Source organism: Anabrus simplex, chromosome 1 (assembly GCF_040414725.1).
Source record: "Anabrus simplex isolate iqAnaSimp1 chromosome 1, ASM4041472v1, whole genome shotgun sequence".
Classification (NCBI taxonomy): Eukaryota; Metazoa; Arthropoda; class Insecta; order Orthoptera; family Tettigoniidae; genus Anabrus; species Anabrus simplex.
Window position 1 is genome coordinate 1,079,909,106 of NC_090265.1, and position 25,389 is coordinate 1,079,934,494.

General features: G+C 39.7%; 1 protein-coding gene across 1 annotated transcript in view; it reads left to right on the top strand.

The window, feature by feature from the left end:
• The window catches only part of Cubn (Cubilin), an 882,604-nt gene that overhangs the window by 19,320 nt on the left and 837,895 nt on the right, over positions 1 to 25,389 (top strand). The window contains exon 3 of the mRNA XM_068225286.1: positions 13,126 to 13,266. Coding sequence (XP_068081387.1) covers positions 13,126 to 13,266 — 141 coding nt within the window. The remainder of the gene's footprint in view (positions 1 to 13,125; positions 13,267 to 25,389) is intronic.

A 25,389-nucleotide genomic window follows, 5' to 3' on the forward strand; every position in this document is an offset into this window, starting at 1 on the left:
CTGGTGATCTTCGCCTTCCTTTTCATTTCATTCCCTTGAATCCATTCATTCATTATACATACATACATACATCATCATTATAGCCTATTATGACTTTCAGCGTTCAGTCTGCAAGCCTCTGTGAATTTACTAAACGTCACCACGATCCTCTATTTGCAACTAGTCCTGTGGCCTCATTTAGTTCTATAAATCTTATCTTTAAATCACTAGAAACTGAATCTAACCATCGTCGTCTTGGTCTCCCTCTACCTCTCTTACCCTCCATAACAGAGTCCATTATTCTCCTAGGTAACCTATCCTCCTCCATTCGCTCACATGACCCTACTACTGAAGCCGGTTCATGCGCACAGCATCATCCATCAAGTTCATTCCTAACTTAGCATTTATCTCCTCATTCTGAGTACCCTCCTGCCATTGTTCCCACCTGTTTGTACCAGCAATCATTCTTGCTACTTTCATGTCTGTTACTTCTAACTTATGAATAAGATATTCTGAGTCCATCCAGCTTTCACTCGCGTAAAGCAAAGTTGGTCTGAAAACAGACTGATGTAAAGATAGTCTAATCCGGAAGCTGACTTCCTTCTCACAGAATACTGTTGATTGCATTGCGAGCTCACTGCATTAGCTTTTCTGCACCTTAATTCAATCTTACATACTTTATTATCATCCTGGAAGAACACACATCCTACATACTTGAAATTATCTACCTGTTCCAGCTTTGTATCACCAATCTGACATTCGGTTCTCTTGGATTTCTTACCTATTGACATCAATTTAGTCTTGGAAAGGCTAATTTTCATACCATACTCATTGCTCCTATTTTCATGTTCCAAGATATTAGACTGCAGGCTTTGGCACAATCTGCCATTAAGACCAAGTCGTCAGCATAGGCCAAACTGCTTACTACATTTCCACCTACCTGAATCCCTCTGCCACTTTATACATTTCAGCAGATGATCCATGTAAACTACAAACAAGCCTTGTCTAACCCCTGTAAGTACCCTGAACGAAGAACCCCTTCTACCATCAATTCTCACTGCAGCCCAATTGTCAACATAAATGCCTTTGATTTCTTTTAATAATCTACCTTTAATTCCATAGTCCCCCGGTATGACAAACATCTTTTCCCTCGGTACCTGCCATATGCTTTCTCTAGATCTATGAAATATAAACATAACTGTCTAATCCTTTTGCAGCATTTTTCCATTACCTGGCATATAGTGAAAATCTGATCCTGACAGCCTCTCTGTGGTTTGAAACCACACTGGTTTTCATCCAACCTACTCTCAACCGCGGATCGCACCGTTCCTTCCAAAATGCCAGAGAACACCTTGCATGGTATACTAATCATTGAAATACTTGATAATCATTGCAATCCTTCCTGTTCCCATACTTGGATGAATAGGTGCATTTACTGCTTTCGTCCAATCTGAAGGTACCTTACCAACACTCCACATTAATCTTATTACTCTATGAAGCCATTTCATCCCTGCCTTCCCACTATACTTCACCATTTCAAGTCTTATTTCATCTATTCCTGCTGTTTTATGAAAGTGGATTTTATTTACTACCTTTTCCACTTCAAGAGTAATTTCACCAACACCATTTTCCTCCTCCCCATGAGCTTGGTTGTTTGTGACACCACCAGGAAGACTTCCTTTTATGTTGAGAAGATTTTCAAAATTTTCCCTCCACCTGTCCAGTGATTCCCTGGGATTTGTTATGAGTTCACCTGAATTACCCAAAACACTGTTTATTTCCTTTTTCCATCTCTTCCTAAAAATCTTTATTACTGTCCAGAAAGGTTTCCCTGCTGCTTGACGTAGCCTTTCCAGGTTATTACCAAAATCTTTCCATGACTTCTTTTTGGATTCAACAACTATTTGTTTTGCTCTGTTTCTTTCATCTATGTACAATTCCCTGTCTGCATTAGCCAATGTTTGGAGCTATTTCTGATAATCCTTCTTTCTATGTTTACAGGCTGCTCTCACTTCATCATTCCACCAAGATGTTCGCTTTTCCCCATCTTTACACACATTTGTTCCCAGGCATTCCCTTGCCGTTTCTACTACAGCATCCCTGTATGTTACCCATTCTCTTTCTATATCTTGAACCTGGTTACTGCCCACTGTTCATAACTTTTCACTAATCATATCCATGTACTTCTGTCTAATTTTCATGTCCTGGAGATTTTCTATCCATATTTGTTAGTAGACAGATTTCACTTTCACTATTCTAAGCCTAGAGATACTTAGTTCACTTCAAATCAGATAGTGGTCTGTATCATCCAAAAATCCTGGAAAACCTGTACATTCCTAACAGACTTCCTGATTTTGAAGTCGGCTAAGATATAGTCTATTATGGATCTGGTACCCCTAGCCTCCGATGTGTAACGGTGAATAACTTTATGCTTGAAGAATGTATTCATAACCGCTAAATCCATACTAGCACAGAAGTCCAGCAAATGCTTCCCATTCCTATTAACTTTCATATCTTCTCCACATTTACCAATCACCCTTTCGTATCCTTCAGTTCTATTTCCAAGTCTCGCATGGAAATCGCCCATTAGCACGATCCTATCCTTGCTGTTGACCCTGACTACGATGTCACTCAATGCTTCATAAAACTTCATCTTCATCTGCACCCTCAAATGGTAAAAATACTCAGACAATTCTCGTCCTAATTCCTCCAACTGCCAAATGTACCCACATTATTCGCTCATTTACGTGCCTAACAGAAACTATGTTGCTTGCAATAGTATTCCTGATAAAAAGACCTACCCCACTCTCTGCCCTTCCCTTTTTAACACCCTTCAAGCACACTGTATAATCTCATATCTCTTCGTCATTATCTCCCCTTACCCGAATATCACTTACTCCTAGCACATCCAGATGCATCATCTTTGCTGACTCAGCCAGTTTTACTTTCTTTCTTCCATAAGCCCCATTAATATTGACAGCTCCCTATCGAATTCCATTTCATTCACCAAGCTGTTTCCAAGGAATCCCTCGCCTGTCAAATGAGAGTGGGACTCCACTACTCCCATAGGTCCGAGGCTTGCTTAAAATGTTCTGAGCTTGGTAAATTGATGAAGCAGGATGCTTCAAGTGAGGATATCTCCTCTAATGGGTTAGGGACCAACGGTGGATTGTATAGTCCTAGCCGCCTGAGCACAAGGAGGGCCATGACTCAGTATATGTCTGAAATGCCCACTCCCATTCCGTAGCAACTGATATCTCGAGTCTCAGGACCACTTACTAGGCCACTCAGCCGTTGACCATGGTTCACAAACTAGGACATGACTACAGTAACCCACACCATGAACCATTATTTTTTCTTTATTTTTAATCATGTCATAAGGTTGTGTTATTGCACACATGAATCAGAACATTATGTGCTGTACCGAGAGTTTGTCCTTTTTCTTAGCTTCAGTTATTATTATTATTATTTTTTTTTTTGTTTAGCGACATTGTCACATAAAATTTAGCCATGATGATCAGTTTTCTTCACTTTTACGAATACAGCAGCCAACTGTTTGGCAGTATGCCTGCTTCCTTATCTTTGTTAATGATCTATTCTGAAAATCTCATTAGATTCTTGCTCATCTTCCTTGTTCAGCTACTGTATCTGTTTATCATAGAAGATGGATACTGGCCTTTCCCATACAGAAATTTCTGCAGTGGCCGAGTGACATAATAGCACGGTAGATGTAGTTATGGCAGGGATGTACAAACAATGGCGTTGATCATACCAGCACCAGAAATGCACAAATATTGTACGTAGGATACATTAGTTCCTGATATTTTCTGCAATGCACAAGTAGAGTTTTAGGAATTATTTCATTATACATTTCCATTTCTGCATTGAGATTCTGTATTGTACAAAAGTAAGAACATTATAATGCCGTAAGTTTCACTGGGACCAAGAAAAACTTCCATGGTGGAAAAGTTTCCGCTTTATTGAATCTCCACTTTGAGCAAGTTTTACTGTATTAATGAAAACTGCAGCAATGAATGCATTTCAACAATATTCACCTTTAAATCTCCTTTAGGTGAGAGAAAGAAAACAATCTGTACCACCAGAACATCTCCATCTACATTTTGTTGTTGTGTTCTTTTACATTCAAATTATTATTTAAATCTGCAAGACAACAATGTGTACAAAAATATAACCCACACTTTTAAGTTTCCCCATGAGAAAAATAATCACTGGCACTGGATCATATTGTCTACATTTCACACTAGCGATGGAGATCGTTATAAAAATATATACAGTATTAGTGAATATCTCCATTATTCAAGCTCATATGGTGAACTGTATGGGATTCAAATTATTGGAAATTAGATTTTCTATTTAGATAGAATTAATACCGATATTTCCAGAGATGTTTAGAAGTTTGTGAACACCCAATGTAATGGAACCAAATAGACCACCTCTTTTTGTACTGTTGATAATGGTGGGGTTCATGGTATCACATCACTAACATAATCACTTTTGGAATCTAGCTCATGTCCTATTATCATTTTCCTCTAAATAGGCCATTACTTTATCATCATACATGCTGGCAATAAGACCACTTCCACTACAGTTTGGGAAGGAAATGCGAATGACAGGAAGCATGACCAACAAATGGCAAATAAGTTAATATGGGAAGGACAGCTGATTCAGAAAGTGACGGAACCAACCAGAGGGAAAAATATCCTGGATGTCGTGCTGATAAAACCAGATGAGCTCTATAGGGAAACTGAAGTAATAGATGGTATTAGTGATCATGAAGCTGTTTTTGTGGTAGTTAAAAATAAATGTGATAGAAAGGAAGGTCTTAAAAGTAGGACTGTTAGGCAGTACCATATGGCTGATAAAGCAGGCATGAGGCAGTTTCTAAAAAGTAACTATGATCGGTGGAAAACGGTAAATATAAATGTAAACAGACTCTGGGATGGGTTTAAAGAAATTGTTGAGGAATGCGAAAACAGGTTTGTACCATTAAGGGTGGTAAGGAATGGTAAAGACCCACCTTATTATAATAGAGAAATAAAGAGACTAAGAAGGAAGTGCAGACTGGAAAGAAATAGATTTAGAAATGGCTGTGGAAGTAAGGAGAAATTGAAGGAACTTACTAGAAAATTGAATCTAGCAAAGAAGGCAGCTAAGGATAATATGATGGCAAGCATAATTGGCAGTCATACGAATTTTAGTGAAAAATGGAAGGGTATGTATAGGTATTTTAAGGCAGAAACAGGTTCCAAGAAGGACATTCCAGGAATAATTAATGAACAAGGGGAGTGTGTATGTGAGGATCTTCAAAAGGCAGAAGTATTCAGTCAGCAGTATGTAAAGATTGTTGGTTACAAGGATAATGTCGAGATAGAGGAGGAGACTAAGGCCAAAGAACTAATAAAATTTACATATGATAACAATGACATTTACAATAAGATACAAAAGTTAAAAACTAGAAAAGCGACTGGAATTGATCAGATTTCTGGGGATATACTAAAGACAATGGGTTGGGATATAGTACCATATCTGAAGTACTTATTTGATTATTGTTTGGTCGGAGGAGCTATACCAGATGAATGGAGAGTTGCTATAGTTGCCCCTGTGTATAAAGGAAAAGGTGATAGACATAAAGCTGAAAATTACAGGCCAGTAAGTTTGACATGCATTGTATGTAAGCTTTGGGAAGGCATTCTTTCTGATTATATTAGACATGTTTGTGAAATTAATAACTGGTTCGATAGAAGGCAATTCGGTTTTAGGAAAGGTTATTCCACTGAAGCTCAACTTGTAGGATTCCAGCAAGATATAGCAGATATCTTGGATTCTGGAGGTCAAATGGACTGTATCGCGATTGACCTGTCTAAAGCATTTGATAGGGTGGATCATGGGAGACTACTGGCAAAAATGAGTGCAATTGGACTAGACAAAAGAGTGACTGAATGGGTTGCTATATTTCTAGAAAATAGATCTCAGAGAATTAGAGTAGGTGAAGCTTTATCTGACCCTGTAATAATTAAGAGGGGAATTCCTCAAGGCAGTATTATCGGACCTTTATGTTTTCTTATATATATAAATGATATGAGTAAAGGAGTGAAATCGGAGGGAAGGCTTTTTGCAGATGATGTTATTCTCTATAGAGTGATAAATAAGTTACAAGATTGTGAGCAACTGCAACGTGACCTCGAAAATGTTGTGAGATGGACAGCAGGCAATGGTATGTTAATAAACGGGGTTAAAAGTCAGGTTCTGAGTTTTACAAGTAGGAAAAGTCCTCTCAGTTTTAATTACTGAGTTGATGGGGTGAAAGTTCCTTTTGGGGATCATTGTAAGTATCTAGGTGTTAATATAAGGAAAGATCTTCATTGGGGTAATCACATAAATGGGATTGTAAATAAAGGGTACAGATCTCTGCACATGGTTATGAGGGTGTTTAGGGGTTGTAGTAAGGATGTAAAGGAGAGGGCATATAAGTCTCTGGTAAGACCCCCAACTAGAGTATGGTTCCAGTGTATGGGACCCTCACCAGTATTACCTGATTCAAGAACTGGAAAAAATCCAAAGAAAAGCAGCTCGATTTGTTCTGGGCGATTTCCGACAAAAGAGTAGCGTTACAAAAATGTTGCAATGTTTGGGTTGGGAAGAATTGAGAGAAAGAAGAAGAGCTGCTCGACTAAGTGGTATGTTCCGGGCTGTCAGCGGAGAGATGGCGTGGAATGACATTAGTAGACGAATAAGTTTGAATGGCGTTTATAAAAATAGGAAAGATCACAATACGAAGATAAAGTTGGAATTCAAGAGGACAAACTGGGGCAAATATTCATTTATAAGAAGGGGAGTTAGGGATTGGAATAACTTACCAAGAGAGATGTTCAATACATTTCCAATTTCTTTGAAATCATTTAGGAAAAGGCTAGGAAAACAACAAATAGGGAATCTGCCACCTGGGCGACTGCCCTAAATGCAGATCAGTATTGATTGATTGATTGATTGATTGATTGATTGATTGATTGATTTGTCATGTTGTCAACAGCTCAGAGCTTGTCAACATTACAGATTATTAACTCCTTTTCTTCCTTCACATCAAAGATCTCGAATGAAGACTATACCGGTACCCATCACATGCAAGCTTGAAACCTCAGCTTTCTAATGGAATGAAATGCCCAGAGATATTTATTAGTATAAGTCTTTAAACACTAGGAAGTCATCAAGTTGATTCAGTTGGCTCTGATACTTTTTGTGCATGGAGCAAAAGCTGATCTGATTGGTGTGGTTCTAAAGTAGTTAATAAGGACATCAGATACTGTCATTTGATTTGTGTCCTCATAACATATAGTATATTGGATAGTTTAGTCCTGATCCATTTCTAGTGAGACCTAGTGTTTACAGTACACTGTGTCTTCTGATATGGGCTAGAAAAAAATGTGTAACTTTCATTGACCTCTCTTAGTCTTAACCTTGGCTTTGACAATAATTATGATGAGGTATGAGCAATGCTAGTAATGCCATTCCTTACGCAGCCAGTCTATTTGGTGTGAAAGTGTTGATCATAAGGTTGGTTGGTGTGTGCATTTCAGTGGGCTTGGCAGAATGGCAATGTACTTAGACCGAATAACACTCGCTCTTTGGTGCTGGTGATAATGGTGGGATTCTTGGTATCACATCACTATCACAATAAACTTTTGGAATCTAGATATAGATATTGCAATTTGATTTATGTCTTCATAAAATATATTGAATATTTTAACCAATGGATGGAATCTTCTGGCTCTGTGAAGAAAACAACAGGAGACTGACTACCTCAATCCTCATTTCCCTAGTACCAATATGCCTCTTCAGTGACACCTAGGCTATTTCTGAAGATTCAGCAAGCCTATATTGAATATTATATGTCCAGAACTAGCTGTTTTACCTGTCATTGATTGGATAATAATTTTGCATGTACATGTTTAAATTTTGTTTGACCATTTAGTGAGCATTTACACAGAATTGGGACTTTGAAATATGCGGAAATTGGTTTAATGTCTTCACATTTTAAGTTATGCTGTTGTGAATATGCGGCCTAAACTATTATGGATACATCAACATTATATGGGGCAACATTTGTAGCTTTTAATAAAATATTAATTTTGAAAGTATCATGTAGGCAGTGTTTATAATGTCAAAAATTATGTGGTGAAGTAGTTTCTATGACATTCTGTACAGCAGAGGAAAAGCATATTGTAACACAGTTTCCATTTGAAAGAATGTAGTGACTGTCGAAGTGTTGAAATATCAATATTGCCGAAGTGTTGAAATATCAATATTGCAAAGTCATCATCATCATCATTTTCCAACTCCAGTTTCCCAGGTGTGGTAAGTACTTGCCATCTCTTTCTGCCTGCATACATTTTTTGTTCCAGGATATCTTCCCATTTGAGATCTCTCTCCTCCACATCAGATTTCATTGTGTCTATCCAGCATTTCCTTGGCCTTCCCCTTGATCTCTTACCTTGGACAGTAAGGTCAAAGTATTTTCTCACAGGTCTCTCGCTCTTCATTCTGATAATGTGTCCATACCACTGAAGTCTATGCTTCTTTATTACATTAATAATAGGGACCTCAGTGCCAGTTACCTTCCTGTTTACTTCACTCCTGATTTTGTTCTTTCGAGTAGTTTGATTCATAATTCTAATGAATCTCATTTCTGTTGCTTGAATTTTGCTGTAGTCATTTTTAGTAGAGTACATGTCTCTAAACCATACATGGTAACCAGTACATAGTAGGTATGGTACAGGGTTGTTCTTACTTTTTGTGTATTTTGCAGTCACAGAGTAGATTTTTGACTTGACTGTAAAAGTTTGATGCTTTCTGTGTCCTGTTAAGTATTTCCTGCTGGACATTGTCGTCTCTGGTGATTATGCTTCCAAAGTATGTGAAGTGGGAAACAGATACTAAATTTGCTCTTTCCAAAAAGGTTTGAGTTTGTTCCTTTCCCAGTGATGGCCATTTCTACACTCTTTGTTTTACTTATCTTCATCTCAAATTTATTGAACATATTGTTTACTCAGTCAGTTTCTTCTTCAGCTTTTGTTTTTCTCCATAACAGCACATTATCAGCAAATACCAGGGCATTTGGTCTGGTGTCCATTTTATTGATAGATTGTATGATATTGTTCATTACTATTATGAACAAGAGTGGTAATAGGGCAATTCCTTGTTGGACACCTCTCTTTGCTCAAACCATTTTGATTGTCCATTGCCTCTCTGAACATAGCTGAAGCAATTCTGGTATAGCATTTTTACTTTGTCAGTCAGGTACTTTGGCACTTTGAGGTCTTCCAGGCATTCCCAGATCTAGTTCCAAGGGACAGTGTCATAGGCCTTTTCAATATCCAAAAATGTAATCCCAAGATTCTTTCCATGTTCCCAGTGCTTTTCTGTAAGTGTTCTTATGGCAAAAATGAGATCTGTAGTACTTCAATCAATCTTGAATCCATGTTGTTCTTTCTCAAGCAAAGGTTCACCTATCTTCCTAAGTCTCATTTCAATGATCTTTTCCAGTAGCTTCAGCGTGTGTGAGAACAACATTATGCCCCTATATTTTCCATATTTTCAACAGTGGGATGACAGTTTCTTTTTTTGCAATATTCTGGGATTTTTTTTCTTATCAGATCAATGAGAGCACTCTATATAGCCAATTTAAGCCTCGTATTCCAGCTGCCTTTATCATATCTGAGGTGAGATCATAGAAACCCGAGGACTTTCTGTTTCGCTTGTTCTTTAGTGCTGTTTCGACTTCGAGCCATGTTAATGGGGTTTGGTTTTTCTGGATTTGAACTATTCTCCAGTTGGTGGTGGTGTATCCATCTCCATTTAACAACATATTGAACTACTTCCATTTCTTCTCTGATCCCTTCCTCTGTTCTTTTCAAACTACTATAATTTTTTCCAGTGCAAGGGTGTTTTCCATATTCACTTCTTTTACTTTTTACTACTTTATGTAGTAGCTTCCTACTTCCTTGGCAATCTTCCTCTATCCTAGTAGTAAAGTCATCCTAGCACTTTTTTCGTTTCTTCTTGGATTAGTAGTTTTACAGTCAACTTCTTAGTCCGATATTCCTGTGCTTGCTCTTCAATTTCTACCCCATTTCTTCTATTGCCCATGTTTTGTTTTACTTAATCTAATTTTCTTTTCAGCATATTCCTTTCTTTTACTGCTATCTTCACCCAGTCATTCCATCAAGGCGTTTCCTTCTCTATTGGTTTTTGCTTGTTTTCCCACAGATTTCCTCAGATTCCTTTACAAGAGTTTCTTTGAACAAGGTCCATTCTTCTTCTACCCCTCTAATCTCAGGTTTGGGTAATTTTATTGTTATTCTTGCTTGGTATTTCTCTTTCTTCTCTGAGTCCTTCAACAATTTGGTCTTGATCTTTGGCATTTTTGTGCACTTAGCTTTGGGCACATGGTCACCTTTAAGATCAGCTATTAACCCTCCAGTACACGTGTCACAGCTTTTCGACTGCAGATTTGTTCTTTTTGTTTCAGTCCAGTGAGTAGTTATCTGACTAGTTTCACTTTCCCCCTTATCTTCTTCTTTGGGGCCTCCAAATATTAGTTCCTAATTAGCGTCAACCTCTAAGATCTTTGGCTACCATGTTTTTCCTTCATTCCAACCTAGATATACCTGCTCCCTTCACAAAGCTGCAGATTGTTCTTATTGGCTCTTCTTGGATTTTTTTCTCTCTCTTCACCTGCTAGTCCTAGAGTGGAGAGTCTGAATCTAGCCAGTGCCTCACATTTGAAAAGTATGTGTTCAGTTGTTTCCTCTGCTTCATTGCATTTCCTACATATATTGTATCTTATTACTCCAATACTAAAATAGGTGTTTTTTCAGATGGCAGTGTCCTGTCAACAGACCTGCTGCCCATCTTATATTTTCTCTGCTGAGTTTCAACAGTTCTTTAGTATGCTTCTTGTTTGGTCCTTTTATCAGTTCCTTTGCAAGCCTGCATCCTGGAATATTTTTCCAGTTCTCCATTTGTTTCTTTTGTACCCATTTTCCTATGTAGTGTTGGGCTTGTCCATAGGAAATCCTGCATACAGGTTCTGGGCCTACAAAATGTGTTTCTGCCCCTTTCCTGGCCAGTTTATCTGCCTTTTCATTTCCTTCTATACCTGCATGCCCTGGTACCCATATTATTTTGACAATGTTGTACCTTGAGAGCTTCAGGAGAAGTGAATGGCAATTTCGGACAATTCTGGATATTATAGGGACTGCTTCTAGTGCCTTAATGGCTGCTTGGGGATCCGTAAAAATGAAAATGTTCTTATTCCTATAGTTCATTTTCAGATTTTCTTTGAGACATCTTGTGATAGCTATCAGTTCAGCTTGAAAGACTGTAGTGTGTTTGCCCAGGCTCATCTGGATTTATCTCTCAGGTCTTCCCTGTTGATCCCTCCTCATATGCCATCTACAGTCTTTGAGCCATCAGTCCACCACACTATATCTTCTTTTTCAGTATTCCATTGGTTGATATCCCAGTCTTCTTTTTTTGTTATCTGGGTCTCAAACAGTTTTTCAAAGTTGTACTTTGGTATCATATGATCAGAAGGCATGTGTAGAACTTACTCTGAATAGAAACAATACCTCCCTGACAACCATCCAGATTTAGAGGTAAAACCCTTCGCACTGCCTATATTGACACTCTGGTCTTGCTGGTTTCATTCATTGGTATACATTGCTAAATATTTTGATGCAGTTGTTGACTTCTCTTCTAAGAAAGAAAGTATTTCATTTCCTGCACAAAATTTATTAGGTAATAACTTGAGTGATATCAATTACTGTAAAACTGTAAAGGTACAATGAATATTTGTTTCTGATAATTGCAGGTTAATATCAGATCCAATCTTGGAATTTCAATCTCAAGAAAAGCCCATAGCTCACCTACGCCCACCCTCAAATTAGCTCACTGAGAACCAAATGTGAAATATTAGTGTGTAGCCTCTTTTGAAATAGATAGAAATTTAATGAGAATTTACATAAAGCATGGCACTCATAGCTAGAAATAAACTGGGAAAACAATTTGAAAGCCTGCTGTTGCATACCTCTATCTAAACTGAATTCCATAATGATTGAAGACACTGCTGAGGCTGCAAGGGGAGTTCAACAAATTAAATGCATTCAGGATAGATTCTAATAACTCTGATTTGCTTGTTACAAAGAATTTCATAGCATTGCTGAACATTTAAGCCATGAGAAAGATGACAAATATGATACTGTAACAACACCATTAGCAGTGAAAGCAAAAGATGGTTCTTACATGTTTTCTGTGAGAAGTCCCCTCAGTGCCTCTGATTGACAGTATCAAATGCTGACAGCTACAGATTATTCTCTAAATGTAATTTAGCTGTAATGGACAGAACAATAACTACCGGTAAGTAAAATGAAAATGTCACTACCTGTTGTATATGCAAATTTGGTGATTGTTGATTGATGTGTCTGATATCAAAATGTGAATAAATGTTGCCATTTGGCAATGAAGTTTTCAACATAAGTGTTATCTTAATTATGTACTAACTTAATCGTTAATTGATAATGATTACTTACATTTCAGTCATTACTCAATAGTTTTACCTGAAAACCAGTGCAAATTTAATAAGAATTTATATAGTGAAATTTTCAACACAAATACCACCAATTAATACTACCCATGAGAATTTGAAAAAAAAAAAAAAAATATATATCACTTTAAACTCTTGCCACTGGCTATGCACTATGGACCATGTAAACTTATATTTGGGAGATAGTGAACTCAAACTCTACCATCAGATGGTTTTATGTTGTTTCCTAAGTTTTGCATTTACATGAGACAGATACTGGGGCTTACCTTAGTTGTAAGGCCATGTCTGTTACCTTCCCTGTCCTAGCCTTTCCAGTTTCATTATCGACAGAAACCTATGTGGGTTGATGTGACATTAAAACACTAGCAAATAAAAAGGAAGAAGAAATCATGACCAGGTTTTATTTTATTTCTTTCATTGTCATGCTGCAGTAATACCAAGTGACATACACATTTTAACAAGTGCCACTCTTTGCCATTGTTATAGTTAAATACTTTCTGATTTATGGTTATGTCATATTTCAGGTAGCAGGCCTAAGAAGGATGATAATAGCACTACGAAACAAGTTGAAGGCAAATGAATGTTCCAGTAACCCATGTCGGAATGGTGGTACTTGTGAAGACAGCTATGACTCCTTCATATGCCGATGTCCACCAAACTGGGAGGTAACACCTTTTCTTAAATTTAAAATGTAGCAAACCTTTCATGTGATTTACAGTTGGTCGGTCGGTCAGACTTTCCCCAACTGGAGATTGGTCCTGTGGATAAATTATACCAAAAAAATAAATAAAGTAATTGTGAATAATGGTTGGTTAGCACATTTTACATATGCTGTTGTATTAAAAAGGTTGGAGGATATCGTTCTTCAGGATTTGGACCAAAAAATTTCAAGGCAGTCACTGCACTTCTCTTGTTAATGCCTAATTGCGGTTAAACGATTTGCAGAACTTGACAAAAAAGAGAGGAATGGTTCCTCTAGAACCAACCATTAATCCAATGACTTTGATATCATCCAGCTGGTATTCTTCTTGATAGAATGGAGTGGTTAGCTCATATGTTGTTTTCTTTTCATCATGTATGTCATTGGATTGTGTTTTGGATGTTTTCGAATCTGATCATTGGATCTATTACAAAGACCTTTCAGTGGTCTGTGGAGGCTATCATTATCATGTCAATTTGACAGGTGTTGCCTGTAACAGAGAGAGACCATTATTCTCCTCAAAGACTGTAAAACCTGAGTTCCCTTAATGCTTGAGCAATGATAGATGCCTTGTATTTTATAGAGCTTCCCCTTGTGAGCAGTAACCGAGGACGTGCGCAAATATTTCTATTTTGTTGTGGCAGTGCTGACAACGGTTAATGTCCATGGTCGTGCCTGGAGTAGGTCATACAGCCACTACATTTCCTGACATTTTCAAGGCATCATGCCATTTACTACAAGATAATCCTTGAAGGCGATTAACCCACTAATTGGCTGGAGGGTGTTGACAAGAAAGGATAAATCCTTTCCCTTTCTGTGGGAGGTCACACCACTTAACCACATTCAACTTCACTCAACTTGATTCTTATTTTCCGGCGGGGGGCTCTAAAAAAACATCCTTTTTATTCACATGCTGTTATCTGGTGTTAGACGAAGCCTTTTCAAACAATTGGAGATTTCTTCTTTTGGTTCCCTGATATGTATGTAAGGATCTCTGTAATTAAAGAGTATTCTAAGGGCATTAATACATTGAAGAACAGCCTCCAACACAAATGGAATAGTCCTACACCCTTTAATTTCCTAGAACTGTATAGCATGGTGTCCGGCATAAGCGGGAACTTGTAAGATTTCTTTAGATGTGCATCTGATCATTTTATCTGAATCTTCAAGGAATTTTACAGGAATTTGCTTGAAGGAGATTGTTTGAAACTGGTAAATGAAAGATGGACAAATTGAGGTATTTAGAACACAAACTTTTTGATTAGTTTGCAAAAGAAGTGAGGATGACAGAGATTAAAAATGAGTGCAATTGGACTAGACAAAAGAGTGATTGAATGGGTAGCTATATTTCTAGAAAATAGATCTCAAAGAATATTAGAATATGAGGCTTTATCTGACCCTGTAATAATTAAGAGGGGAATTCTTCAAAGCAGTATAATTGGACCTTTGTGTTTTGTTATATATATATCAATGATATGAGTAAAGAAGTGGAATCAGAGATATGGCTTTTTGCAGATGATGTTATTCTGTATAGAGAAATAAATAAGTTACAATATTGTGAGCAACTGCAAAATGACCTCGATAATGTTGTGAGATGGACAGCATGCAATGGTATGATGATAAACGGGGTTAAAAGTCAGGCTGTGAGTTTCACAAATAGGAAAAGTCCTCTCTGTTTTAATTACTGCATTGATGGGGTGAAAGTTCCTTTTGGGGACCATTGTAGGTGTTAATATAAGGAAAGATCTTCATTGGGGTAATCAAAGGGTAATAAAGGGTGCAGATCAGTAGTATAATGGGAGAGTTCGGGCGCCTCCTCCTCCTCCCGCCGCCTCCTCCTCCGCCGCCGCCGCCCGTGGGAAATTTGAATTTTGGCGGGAAATTTGAATTTTGGCGCGAGATTTGAATTTGTAAACAAAGCCACGTGCTTTTTGACAGCTGTCATCGACAACAACGCAACGCTAACCTCACTGCTGCCATCTTGACGGACCTAAACCTCACTAGTACCAACCTAACCTAACTAGCGTGAGGTAAACAAACCCACGTGTTTTTTGACAGCCACGTGCTTTTTGACAGACAACAACGCATCGCTAACCTCAGTACTGCCATCTTGACGGGTCTAACCTTAGTGGTACCAACTTAACCTAACTAGCATGAGGTAAACAAAGCCATGTGCTTTTTGACAGCCACGTGCTTTTTGACAGATTTGTAAACAAAGCCACGTGCTTTTTGACAGACAACAACACATCGCTAACCTCAGTACTGCCATCTTGACGGGCCTAAACCTTAGTGGTACCAACTTAACCTAACTAGCATGAGGTAAACAAAGCCACGTGCTTTTTGACAGCCACGTGTTTTTTGACAGCCACGTGCTTTTTTGACAGCTGTCATCCGCCATCTTTGAGCACGGTGCTGCCCTCTTTCGTCACCTATCATCGGCAGTGCTGCCATCTTGACGGGTCTAAACCTTAGTGCTACCAACTTAACCTCACTAGCGTGAGATAAACAAAGCCACGTGCAGCTGTCATCCGCCATCTTTGAGCATCGTGCTGCCCTCTTTAGCTACTTACCTTTGAAATGTGGTACGTTATCCGCCATCTTGCATCCGAAACCTCAGTGCTGCGCTCTATGTAGTGGTGGCAAATTCTATGTGCTCTTGTTTGGAAACAAAGCCACGTGCAGCTGTCATCCACCATCTTTAATCACCGTGCTGCCCTCTTTAGCTACTTACCTTTGACAGTTGTCATCCGCCATCTTGCATCGCCAACCTCAGTGCCGCACTCTATGTAGTGGCGGCAAATTCCACGTGCTCTTGTTTGGAAACAAATTCACGTGCTATTTTTCTGACAGCTGTCATCCGCCATCTTTGAGCACCGTGCTGCCCTCTTTAGCTACTTACCTTTGAAATGTAGTACGTCACAGCTGTCATCCGCCATCTTTAATCCAGAGAGAACAGTGCTGCAATCTATGTGGTGGCGGCAAATTCCACGTGCTTTACAAATCAACATGCTTTTTTGACAGCTGTCAACCGCCATCTTTAATCACCGTGCTGCCATCTATGTGGTGGCGGTAATTTCCACATGCTTTACAAACCTATATGCTTTTCTGACAGCTGTCATCCGCCATCTTTAATCCAGAGAGAACAGTGCTGCCCTCTATGTGGTGGCGGCAAATTCCACGTGCTCTTCTTTGGAAACAAAGCTATGTGCAGCTGTCATCCGCCATCTTTGAGCACCGTGCTGCGAGCAATTTCGTCAGTTGTCATCCGCCATCTTTAATCTACAGAACACCGTGCTGCCCTCTTTATGGCTACTACCTTAAGCACGTAGTAGCGGGCAATTTGAAAAGTTCTGTTAGCTATCATCTGCCATCTTTAATCACCGTGCTGCCATCTTTAGCTAGATACCTTTGAAATGTGGCGGCGGATAATTTGAAAAATGCTTTTTGACAGCAGCTATCTTTGAGCACCGTGCTACCCTCTATGTGGTGGCGGCAAATTCTACATGCTTTACAAACCCACGCGCTTTTTTTTTTTTGACAGCCATCTTTAAGCAACAGAGTACAGTGCTGCCCTCTTTGTTGTGGCGGCAAATTCCACGTGCTCTTGTTTGGAAACAAAGCCACATGCTCTTTTGACAGCTGTCACCCGCCATCTTTAACCAACAGAGCACTATGCTGCGGACAATTTCGTTAGCTGTCATCCGACATCTTTAATCAACAGAGCACCGTGCTGCCCTCATGCGGGGTAATTTCGTTAGCTGCCATCCGCCATCTTTAAACACCGTGCTGCCCTCTTTATGACTACTACCTTAAGCACGTAGTAGCGGGCAATTTCGTTAGCTGTCATCCGCTATCTTTGAGCACCGTGCTGCTCTCTGTAGTAGCGGGTAATTTGAAAAGTTCTGTTAGCTGTCATCCGCCATCTTTGAGCACCGTGCTGCCATCTATGTGGTGGCGGCAAATTCCACATGCTTTACAAACTCATGCGCAGCTGTCATCCACCATCTTACATCGCAAACCTCAGTGCTACACTCTATGTGGTAGCGGATAATTTTAAAAAGAAAAATTCTACAGCAGCCATCTCTCGACGCTAATTGCACAAGATGGTAGCTATACATGACTCCTTAAAGGTGCTCATGCAAGATGATCGCTATACATAGACGCCCTTGGGATGCTTGCGCAAGATGGCGGTTATACAAGTCTCCTTATGAGGGATGCTTGCGCGAGATGGTGGTTGCTCTTATGAGGTGGCTCAAGGATCCATGGCTAGAGACGCCCTAAGGATGCTTGCGCAAGATGGCGGATGCAAGATGGCGGCTATACATAGCTCCTTATGAGACAGCCAGTACAACATGTGATCAGAACATTGATTGATGTGTTCAGAACACTGTACTCGATACAACATGTGATTAAAACATTGTGTGGTGTGTTCAGAACACTAATCGAACGCTGTATTAGGGGATACCTTTGTTTAGATTGAAACATAACAAGACTAGAATTGAACACTGCACATTGATTGATGTGTTCAGAACACAAAATAAGTAGAATCGAACACTGTACTCGATGTCGTTAACTTCAACATGTGATTAAAACATTGGCTGGTGTGTTCAGAACACTACATAAGTAGAATCGAACGCTGTATTAGGGGATACCTTTGTTTAGATTGAAACATAACAAGACTAGAATTGAACACTGCACTCGATGTCGGAAGATCAGATTGAAACATAACAAGACTAGAATTGAACACTGTACATTGATTGATGTGTTCAGAACACAAAATAAGTAGAATCGAACACTGTACTCGATGTCGTTAACTTCAACATGTGATTAAAACATTGTCTGGTGTGTTCAGAACACTACATAAGTAGAATCGAACGCTGTATTAGGGGATACCTTTGTTCTAAGAAGATCAGATTGAAACATAACAAGACTAGAATTGAACACTGCACTCGATGTCGTTACATGTGATCAGAACAATGATTGATGTGTTCAGATCACTAAACAAGTAGAACCGAACACTGTACAACATGTTAGGGGGGGTATACCTTTGTTTAGATTGAAACATAACAAGACTAGAATTGAACACTGCACTCGATGTCGTTACATGTGATCAGAACAATGATTGATGTGTTCAGATCACGAAACAAGTAGAACCGAACACTGTACAACATGTTAGGGGATACCTTTGTTTAGATTGAAACTAACAAGACTAGAATCGAACACTGCACTCGATGTCGTTACATGTGACCCGATACAACATGTTAGGGGATACCTTTATCCTAAGAACCGAACACTGTACAACATGTTAGGGGATACCTTTGTTTAGATTGAAACTAACAAGACTAGAATCGAACACTGCACTCGATGTCGTTACATGTGATCCGATACAACATGTTAGGGGATACCTTTGTTTAGATTGAAACATAGCAAGCCTAGAATCGAACATTGTTTGATGTGTTCAGTACAACTTCAATGATTAACATACACACTGTGCACATATCGCATAGCTAAAAACACACTGTGCACATATCGCATACCTAACACTTCAAATGATTTGCTTAGTACGAAAATAAAAATAAAAAATCTATACCGCGTAGCTAACTCGTTCATCACACTGCTAAGACGCTTAGTAATTGTGAATACACTCATACGAAAATCAAGAAAGCACACTGCGTAGCCAACTCGCTCGGCACGAAAAAAACTCTATACCGCGTAGCTAACTCGTTCATCACACTGCTAAGACGCTTAGTAATTGTGAATACACTCATACGAAAATCAAGAAAGCACACTGCGTAGCCAACTCGCTCGGCTCACTCGCTTAGTATTTGCAACACACACGGATAAGAATGTTCCGAGATACTTACATGTTTTTTAAGGGAGGGTGAAAGATCATAAATTATATGTACACACATGTTGTCTCCTCCAAGTTGTAAGATGAAATAGACGCAGTACTGCGAGTTTCCGCTCTAGCTGGCGAACGGAAGTAGCATGATATCTCAGCAAAAAATAAAAATACGCGTGAGCTTGCAAGTCAGACACAATGATGGATACCGCGATTCAAATCCTGGTAACTTATGCCGTCGGGAAGGGTATCCGGCGAGCATCTAGCTGTAAATCCCCGATTCTCGACAGATTCTTAATCCGAGTTCTTTGACGTCAGGAAGGGCAACCGGTTGAAAACAATTATCGAACACGCATCGCGAAGGCAAGAGTGTGCAGCGATATGCTTGTTTAGACTTGCAGATTACGAAAAGAAACATAACAAGACTTGAGTCTTAAAACAAATTCTTGCGATTTAAAATCTTAGTCAGGAAGGGCATCCAGCAGTAAAACAATAGTTCGTGATTTAAAATCTAAGAAGTGCATCTAGCTGTAAAACCCCCGATTCTCGACAGATTCTTAATCGAGTTCTCTGACGTCAGGAAGGGCAACTAGTTGAAAACAATTATCGAACACGCATCGCGAAGGCAAGAGTGTGCAGCGATATGCTTGTTTAGACTTGCAGATTACGAAAAGAAACATAACAAGACTTGAGTCTTAAAACAAATTCTTGCGATTTAAAATCTTAGTCAGGAAGGGCATCCAGCAGTAAAACAATAGTTCGTGATTTAAAATCTAGCAGTAAAACCCCCGATTTTCGACAGATTCTTAATCCGAGTTCTTTGACGTCAGGAAGGGCAACTAGTTGAAAACAATTATCGAACATGCATCGCGAAGGCAAGAGTGTGCAGCGATATGCTTGTTTAGACTTGCAGATTACGAAAAGAAACATAACAAGACTTGAGTCTTAAAACAAATTCTTGCGATTTAAAATCTTAGTCAGGAAGGGCATCCAGCAGTAAAACAATAGTTCGTGATTTAAAATCTAGCAGTAAAACCCCCGATTCTCGACAGATTCTTAATCCGAGTTCTTTGACGTCAGGAAGGGCAACTAGTTGAAAACAATTATCGAACACGCATCGCGAAGGCAAGAGTGTGCAGCGATATGCTTGTTTAGACTTGCAGATTACGAAAAGAAACATAACAAGACTTGAGTCTTAAAACAAATTCTTGCGATTTAAAATCTTAGTCAGGAAGGGCATCCAGCAGTAAAACAATAGTTCGTGATTTAAAATCTAGCGGTAAAACCCCCGATTCTCGACAGATTCTTAATCCGAGTTCTTTGACGTCAGGAAGGGCAACTAGTTGAAAACAATTATCGAACACGCATCGCGAAGGCAAGAGTGTGCAGCGATATGCTTGTTTAGACTTGCAGATTACGAAAAGAAACATAACAAGACTTGAGTCTTAAAACAAATTCTTGCGATTTAAAATCTTAGTCAGGAAGGGCATCCAGCAGTAAAACAATAGTTCGTGATTTAAAATCTAGCAGTAAAACCCCCCGATTCTCGACAGATTCTTAATCCGAGTTCTTTGACGTCAGGAAGGGCAACCGGTTGAAAACAATTATCGAACACGCATCGCGAAGGCAAGAGTGTGCAGCGATATGCTTGTTTAGACTTGCAGATTACGAAAAGAAACATAACAAGACTTGAGTCTTAAAACAAATTCTTGCGATTTAAAATCTTAGTCAGGAAGGGCATCCAGCAGTAAAACAATAGTTCGTGATTTAAAATCTAGCTGTATATCCCCCGATTCTCGACAGATTCTTAATCCGAGTTCTTTGACGTCAGGAAGGGCAACTAGTTGAAAACAATTATCGAACACGCATCGCGAAGGCAAGAGTGTGCAGCGATATGCTTGTTTAGACTTGCAGATTACGAAAAGAAACATAACAAGACTTGAGTCTTAAAACAAATTCTTGCGATTTAAAATCTTAGTCAGGAAGGGCATCCAGCAGTAAAACAATAGTTCGTGATTTAAAATCTAAGAAGTGCATCTAGCTGTAAAACCCCCGATTCTCGACAGATTCTTAATCCGAGTTCTTTGACGTCAGGAAGGGCAACCGGTTGAAAACAATTATCGAACACGCATCGCGAAGGCAAGAGTGTGCAAAGGACAACTCAACAAATTCTTGCGATTTAAACACATTTTTATTCCCAAGAGAATCGAACCCGAGACTACCGGGTGAGAGGCATGCATACTGTAGGCTATGGGTTTGTTCTACTGTCCATGAAGTCGTATCAGCGCAGAGCGAGCAGCGGAATGCGTGTATTAGCTGAAATTGTACACGTATCTTCCAGCTCGGCCTTGAACGAGGACACTGATAAGCGGCTTGTAACTCGCGAACGTCTTCTTAGCTGAGTACCATTCAAGCTCTTAAAACACAGTACTAATTAAGGTTGTAAAATATTCTGAAATAGTCCTCCTCTGTAGTGTAGTAGTTAGCTGCTACCCTCGGAGGTCCGAGTTCGATTCCCGGCTCTGCTACGGAATGTGTAGCATTTAGCCTATGTAAGTTCCTAACGTAAACTATCATGATTGTACGGAGAGGTTAAAACACACACAGTGCCTACTCCTATCGAAAGAACCTGCACGGTACCGGCATGTAGGCTTCTCCTGGTGAAGGAGCTTGGACATGGTTTAACGCCTCCTATCAACAGCCCTTACTTAATGCTGGCTTTTTTGCACACCCCGCCTCACACTATAGTTTTATACGACCGGCTGCCCTTCCTGACTAGGATTTTAAATCGCAAGAATTTGTTGAGTTGCCCTTCCTGACGCAAAACTGGCAGTATCTAACCTCTTACACGGAATGTGTAGCATTTAGCCTATGTAAGTTCCTAACGTAAACTATCATGATTGTACGGAGAGGTTAAAACACACACAGTGACTACTCCTATCGAAAGAACCTGCACGGTACCGGCATGTAGGCTTCTCCTGGTGAAGGAGCTTGCACATGGTTTAACGCCTCCTATCAACAGCCCTTACTTAATGCTGGCTTTTTTGCACACCCCGCCTCACACCATAGTTTTATACGACCGGCTGCCCTTCCTGACTAGGATTTTAAATCGCAGTATACGCGATAAATTTGTTGTAGCGGGTTTTATAACTAGATATCCCGGTACCGATACATAGCCTACTCCACTGAAGAAGCCTGCACAAGGCTTATTGCCTCCATCCGACAAATGAATCAGCATCAACACACTTGTACTCAAAAAATAATTTTCGAAGGAGTCTGCACAAGGTTTAACGTCCCCATCAACAGCCCTTACTTATTGCTAGCTTTTTTGCACACCCCGCCTCACACCATAGTTTTACGACCGGCTGCCCTTCCTGACTAGGATTTTAAATCGATATCCCGACATAGCCTACTCCTACCGAAGAAGGCAGCTTAACGCCTCCATCCAACAAATGAATCACACTAAAACACTCTTCAATCATTCTCGCTACTTCGGATGATAGCGGGTTCGAACTGGAAGCTGTAAATGCTAGGCGTGGGACCTGTGCGATCATCATTACGTGATCTAGCCGGATGCCCTTCCCGACGGCATAAGTTACCATGATTTGAATCGCGGTATCCATCATTGTGTCTGACTTGCAAGCTCACGCGTATTTTTATTTTTTGCTGAGATATCATGCTACTTCCGTTCGCCAGCTAGAGCGGAAACTTGCAGTACTGCGTCTATTTCATCTTACAACTTGGAGGAGACAACATGTGTGTACATATAATTTATGATCTTTCACCCTCCCTTAAAAAACATGTAAGTATCTCGGAACATTCTTATCCGTGTGTGTTGCAAATACTAAGCGAGTGAGCCGAGCGAGTTGGCTACGCAGTGTGCTTTCTTGATTTTCGTATGAGTGTATTCACAATTACTAAGCGTCTTAGCAGTGTGATGAACGAGTTAGCTACGCGGTATAGATTTTTTTCGTGCCGAGCGAGTTGGCTACGCAGTGTGCTTTCTTGATTTTCGTATGAGTGTATTCACAATTACTAAGCGTCTTAGCAGTGTGATGAACGAGTTAGCTACGCGGTATAGATTTTTTATTTTTATTTTCGTACTAAGCAAATCATTTGAAGTGTTAGGTATGCGATATGTGCACAGTGTGTTTTTAGCTATGCGATATGTGCACAGTGTGTATGTTAATCATTGAAGTTGTACTGAACACATCAAACAATGTTCGATTCTAGGCTTGCTATGTTTCAATCTAAACAAAGGTATCCCCTAACATGTTGTATCGGATCACATGTAACGACATCGAGTGCAGTGTTCGATTCTAGTCTTGTTAGTTTCAATCTAAACAAAGGTATCCCCTAACATGTTGTACAGTGTTCGGTTCTTAGGATAAAGGTATCCCCTAACATGTTGTATCGGGTCACATGTAACGACATCGAGTGCAGTGTTCGATTCTAGTCTTGTTAGTTTCAATCTAAACAAAGGTATCCCCTAACATGTTGTACAGTGTTCGGTTCTACTTGTTTCGTGATCTGAACACATCAATCATTGTTCTGATCACATGTAACGACATCAAGTGCAGTGTTCAATTCTAGTCTTGTTATGTTTCAATCTAAACAAAGGTATACCCCCCCTAACATGTTGTACAGTGTTCGGTTCTACTTGTTTAGTGATCTGAACACATCAATCATTGTTCTGATCACATGTAACGACATCGAGTGCAGTGTTCAATTCTAGTCTTGTTATGTTTCAATCTGATCTTCTTAGAACAAAGGTATCCCCTAATACAGCGTTCGATTCTACTTATGTAGTGTTCTGAACACACCAGACAATGTTTTAATCACATGTTGAAGTTAACGACATCGAGTACAGTGTTCGATTCTACTTATTTTGTGTTCTGAACACATCAATCAATGTACAGTGTTCAATTCTAGTCTTGTTATGTTTCAATCTGATCTTCCGACATCGAGTGCAGTGTTCAATTCTAGTCTTGTTATGTTTCAATCTAAACAAAGGTATCCCCTAATACAGCGTTCGATTCTACTTATGTAGTGTTCTGAACACACCAGCCAATGTTTTAATCACATGTTGAAGTTAACGACATCGAGTACAGTGTTCGATTCTACTTATTTTGTGTTCTGAACACATCAATCAATGTGCAGTGTTCAATTCTAGTCTTGTTATGTTTCAATCTAAACAAAGGTATCCCCTAATACAGCGTTCGATTAGTGTTCTGAACACACCACACAATGTTTTAATCACATGTTGTATCGAGTACAGTGTTCTGAACACATCAATCAATGTTCTGATCACATGTTGTACTGGCTGTCTCATAAGGAGCTATGTATAGCCGCCATCTTGCATCCGCCATCTTGCGCAAGCATCCTTAGGGCGTCTCTAGCCATGGATCCTTGAGCCACCTCATAAGAGCAACCACCATCTCGCGCAAGCATCCCTCATAAGGAGCCTTGTATAACCGCCATCTTGCGCAAGCATCCCAAGGGCGTCTATGTATAGCGATCATCTTGCATGAGCACCTTTAAGGAGTCATGTATAGCTACCATCTTGTGCAATTAGCGTCGAGAGATGGCTGCTGTAGAATTTTTCTTTTTAAAATTATCCGCTACCACATAGAGTGTAGCACTGAGGTTTGCGATGTAAGATGGTGGATGACAGCTGCGCGTGAGTTTGTAAAGCATGTGGAATTTGCCGCCACCACATAGATGGCAGCACGGTGCTCAAAGATGGCGGATGGCAGCTAACAGAACTTTTCAAATTACCCGCTACTACAGAGAGCAGCACGGTGCTCAAAGATAGCGGATGACAGCTAACGAAATTGCCCGCTACTACGTGCTTAAGGTAGTAGTCATAAAGAGGGCAGCACGGTGTTTAAAGATGGCGGATGGCAGCTAACGAAATTACCCCGCATGAGGGCAGCACGGTGCTCTGTTGATTAAAGATGTCGGATGACAGCTAACGAAATTGTCCGCAGCATAGTGCTCTGTTGGTTAAAGATGGCGGGTGACAGCTGTCAAAAGAGCATGTGGCTTTGTTTCCAAACAAGAGCACGTGGAATTTGCCGCCACAACAAAGAGGGCAGCACTGTACTCTGTTGCTTAAAGATGGCTGTCAAAAAAAAAAAGCGCGTGGGTTTGTAAAGCATGTAGAATTTGCCGCCACCACATAGAGGGTAGCACGGTGCTCAAAGATAGCTGCTGTCAAAAAGCATTTTTCAAATTATCCGCCGG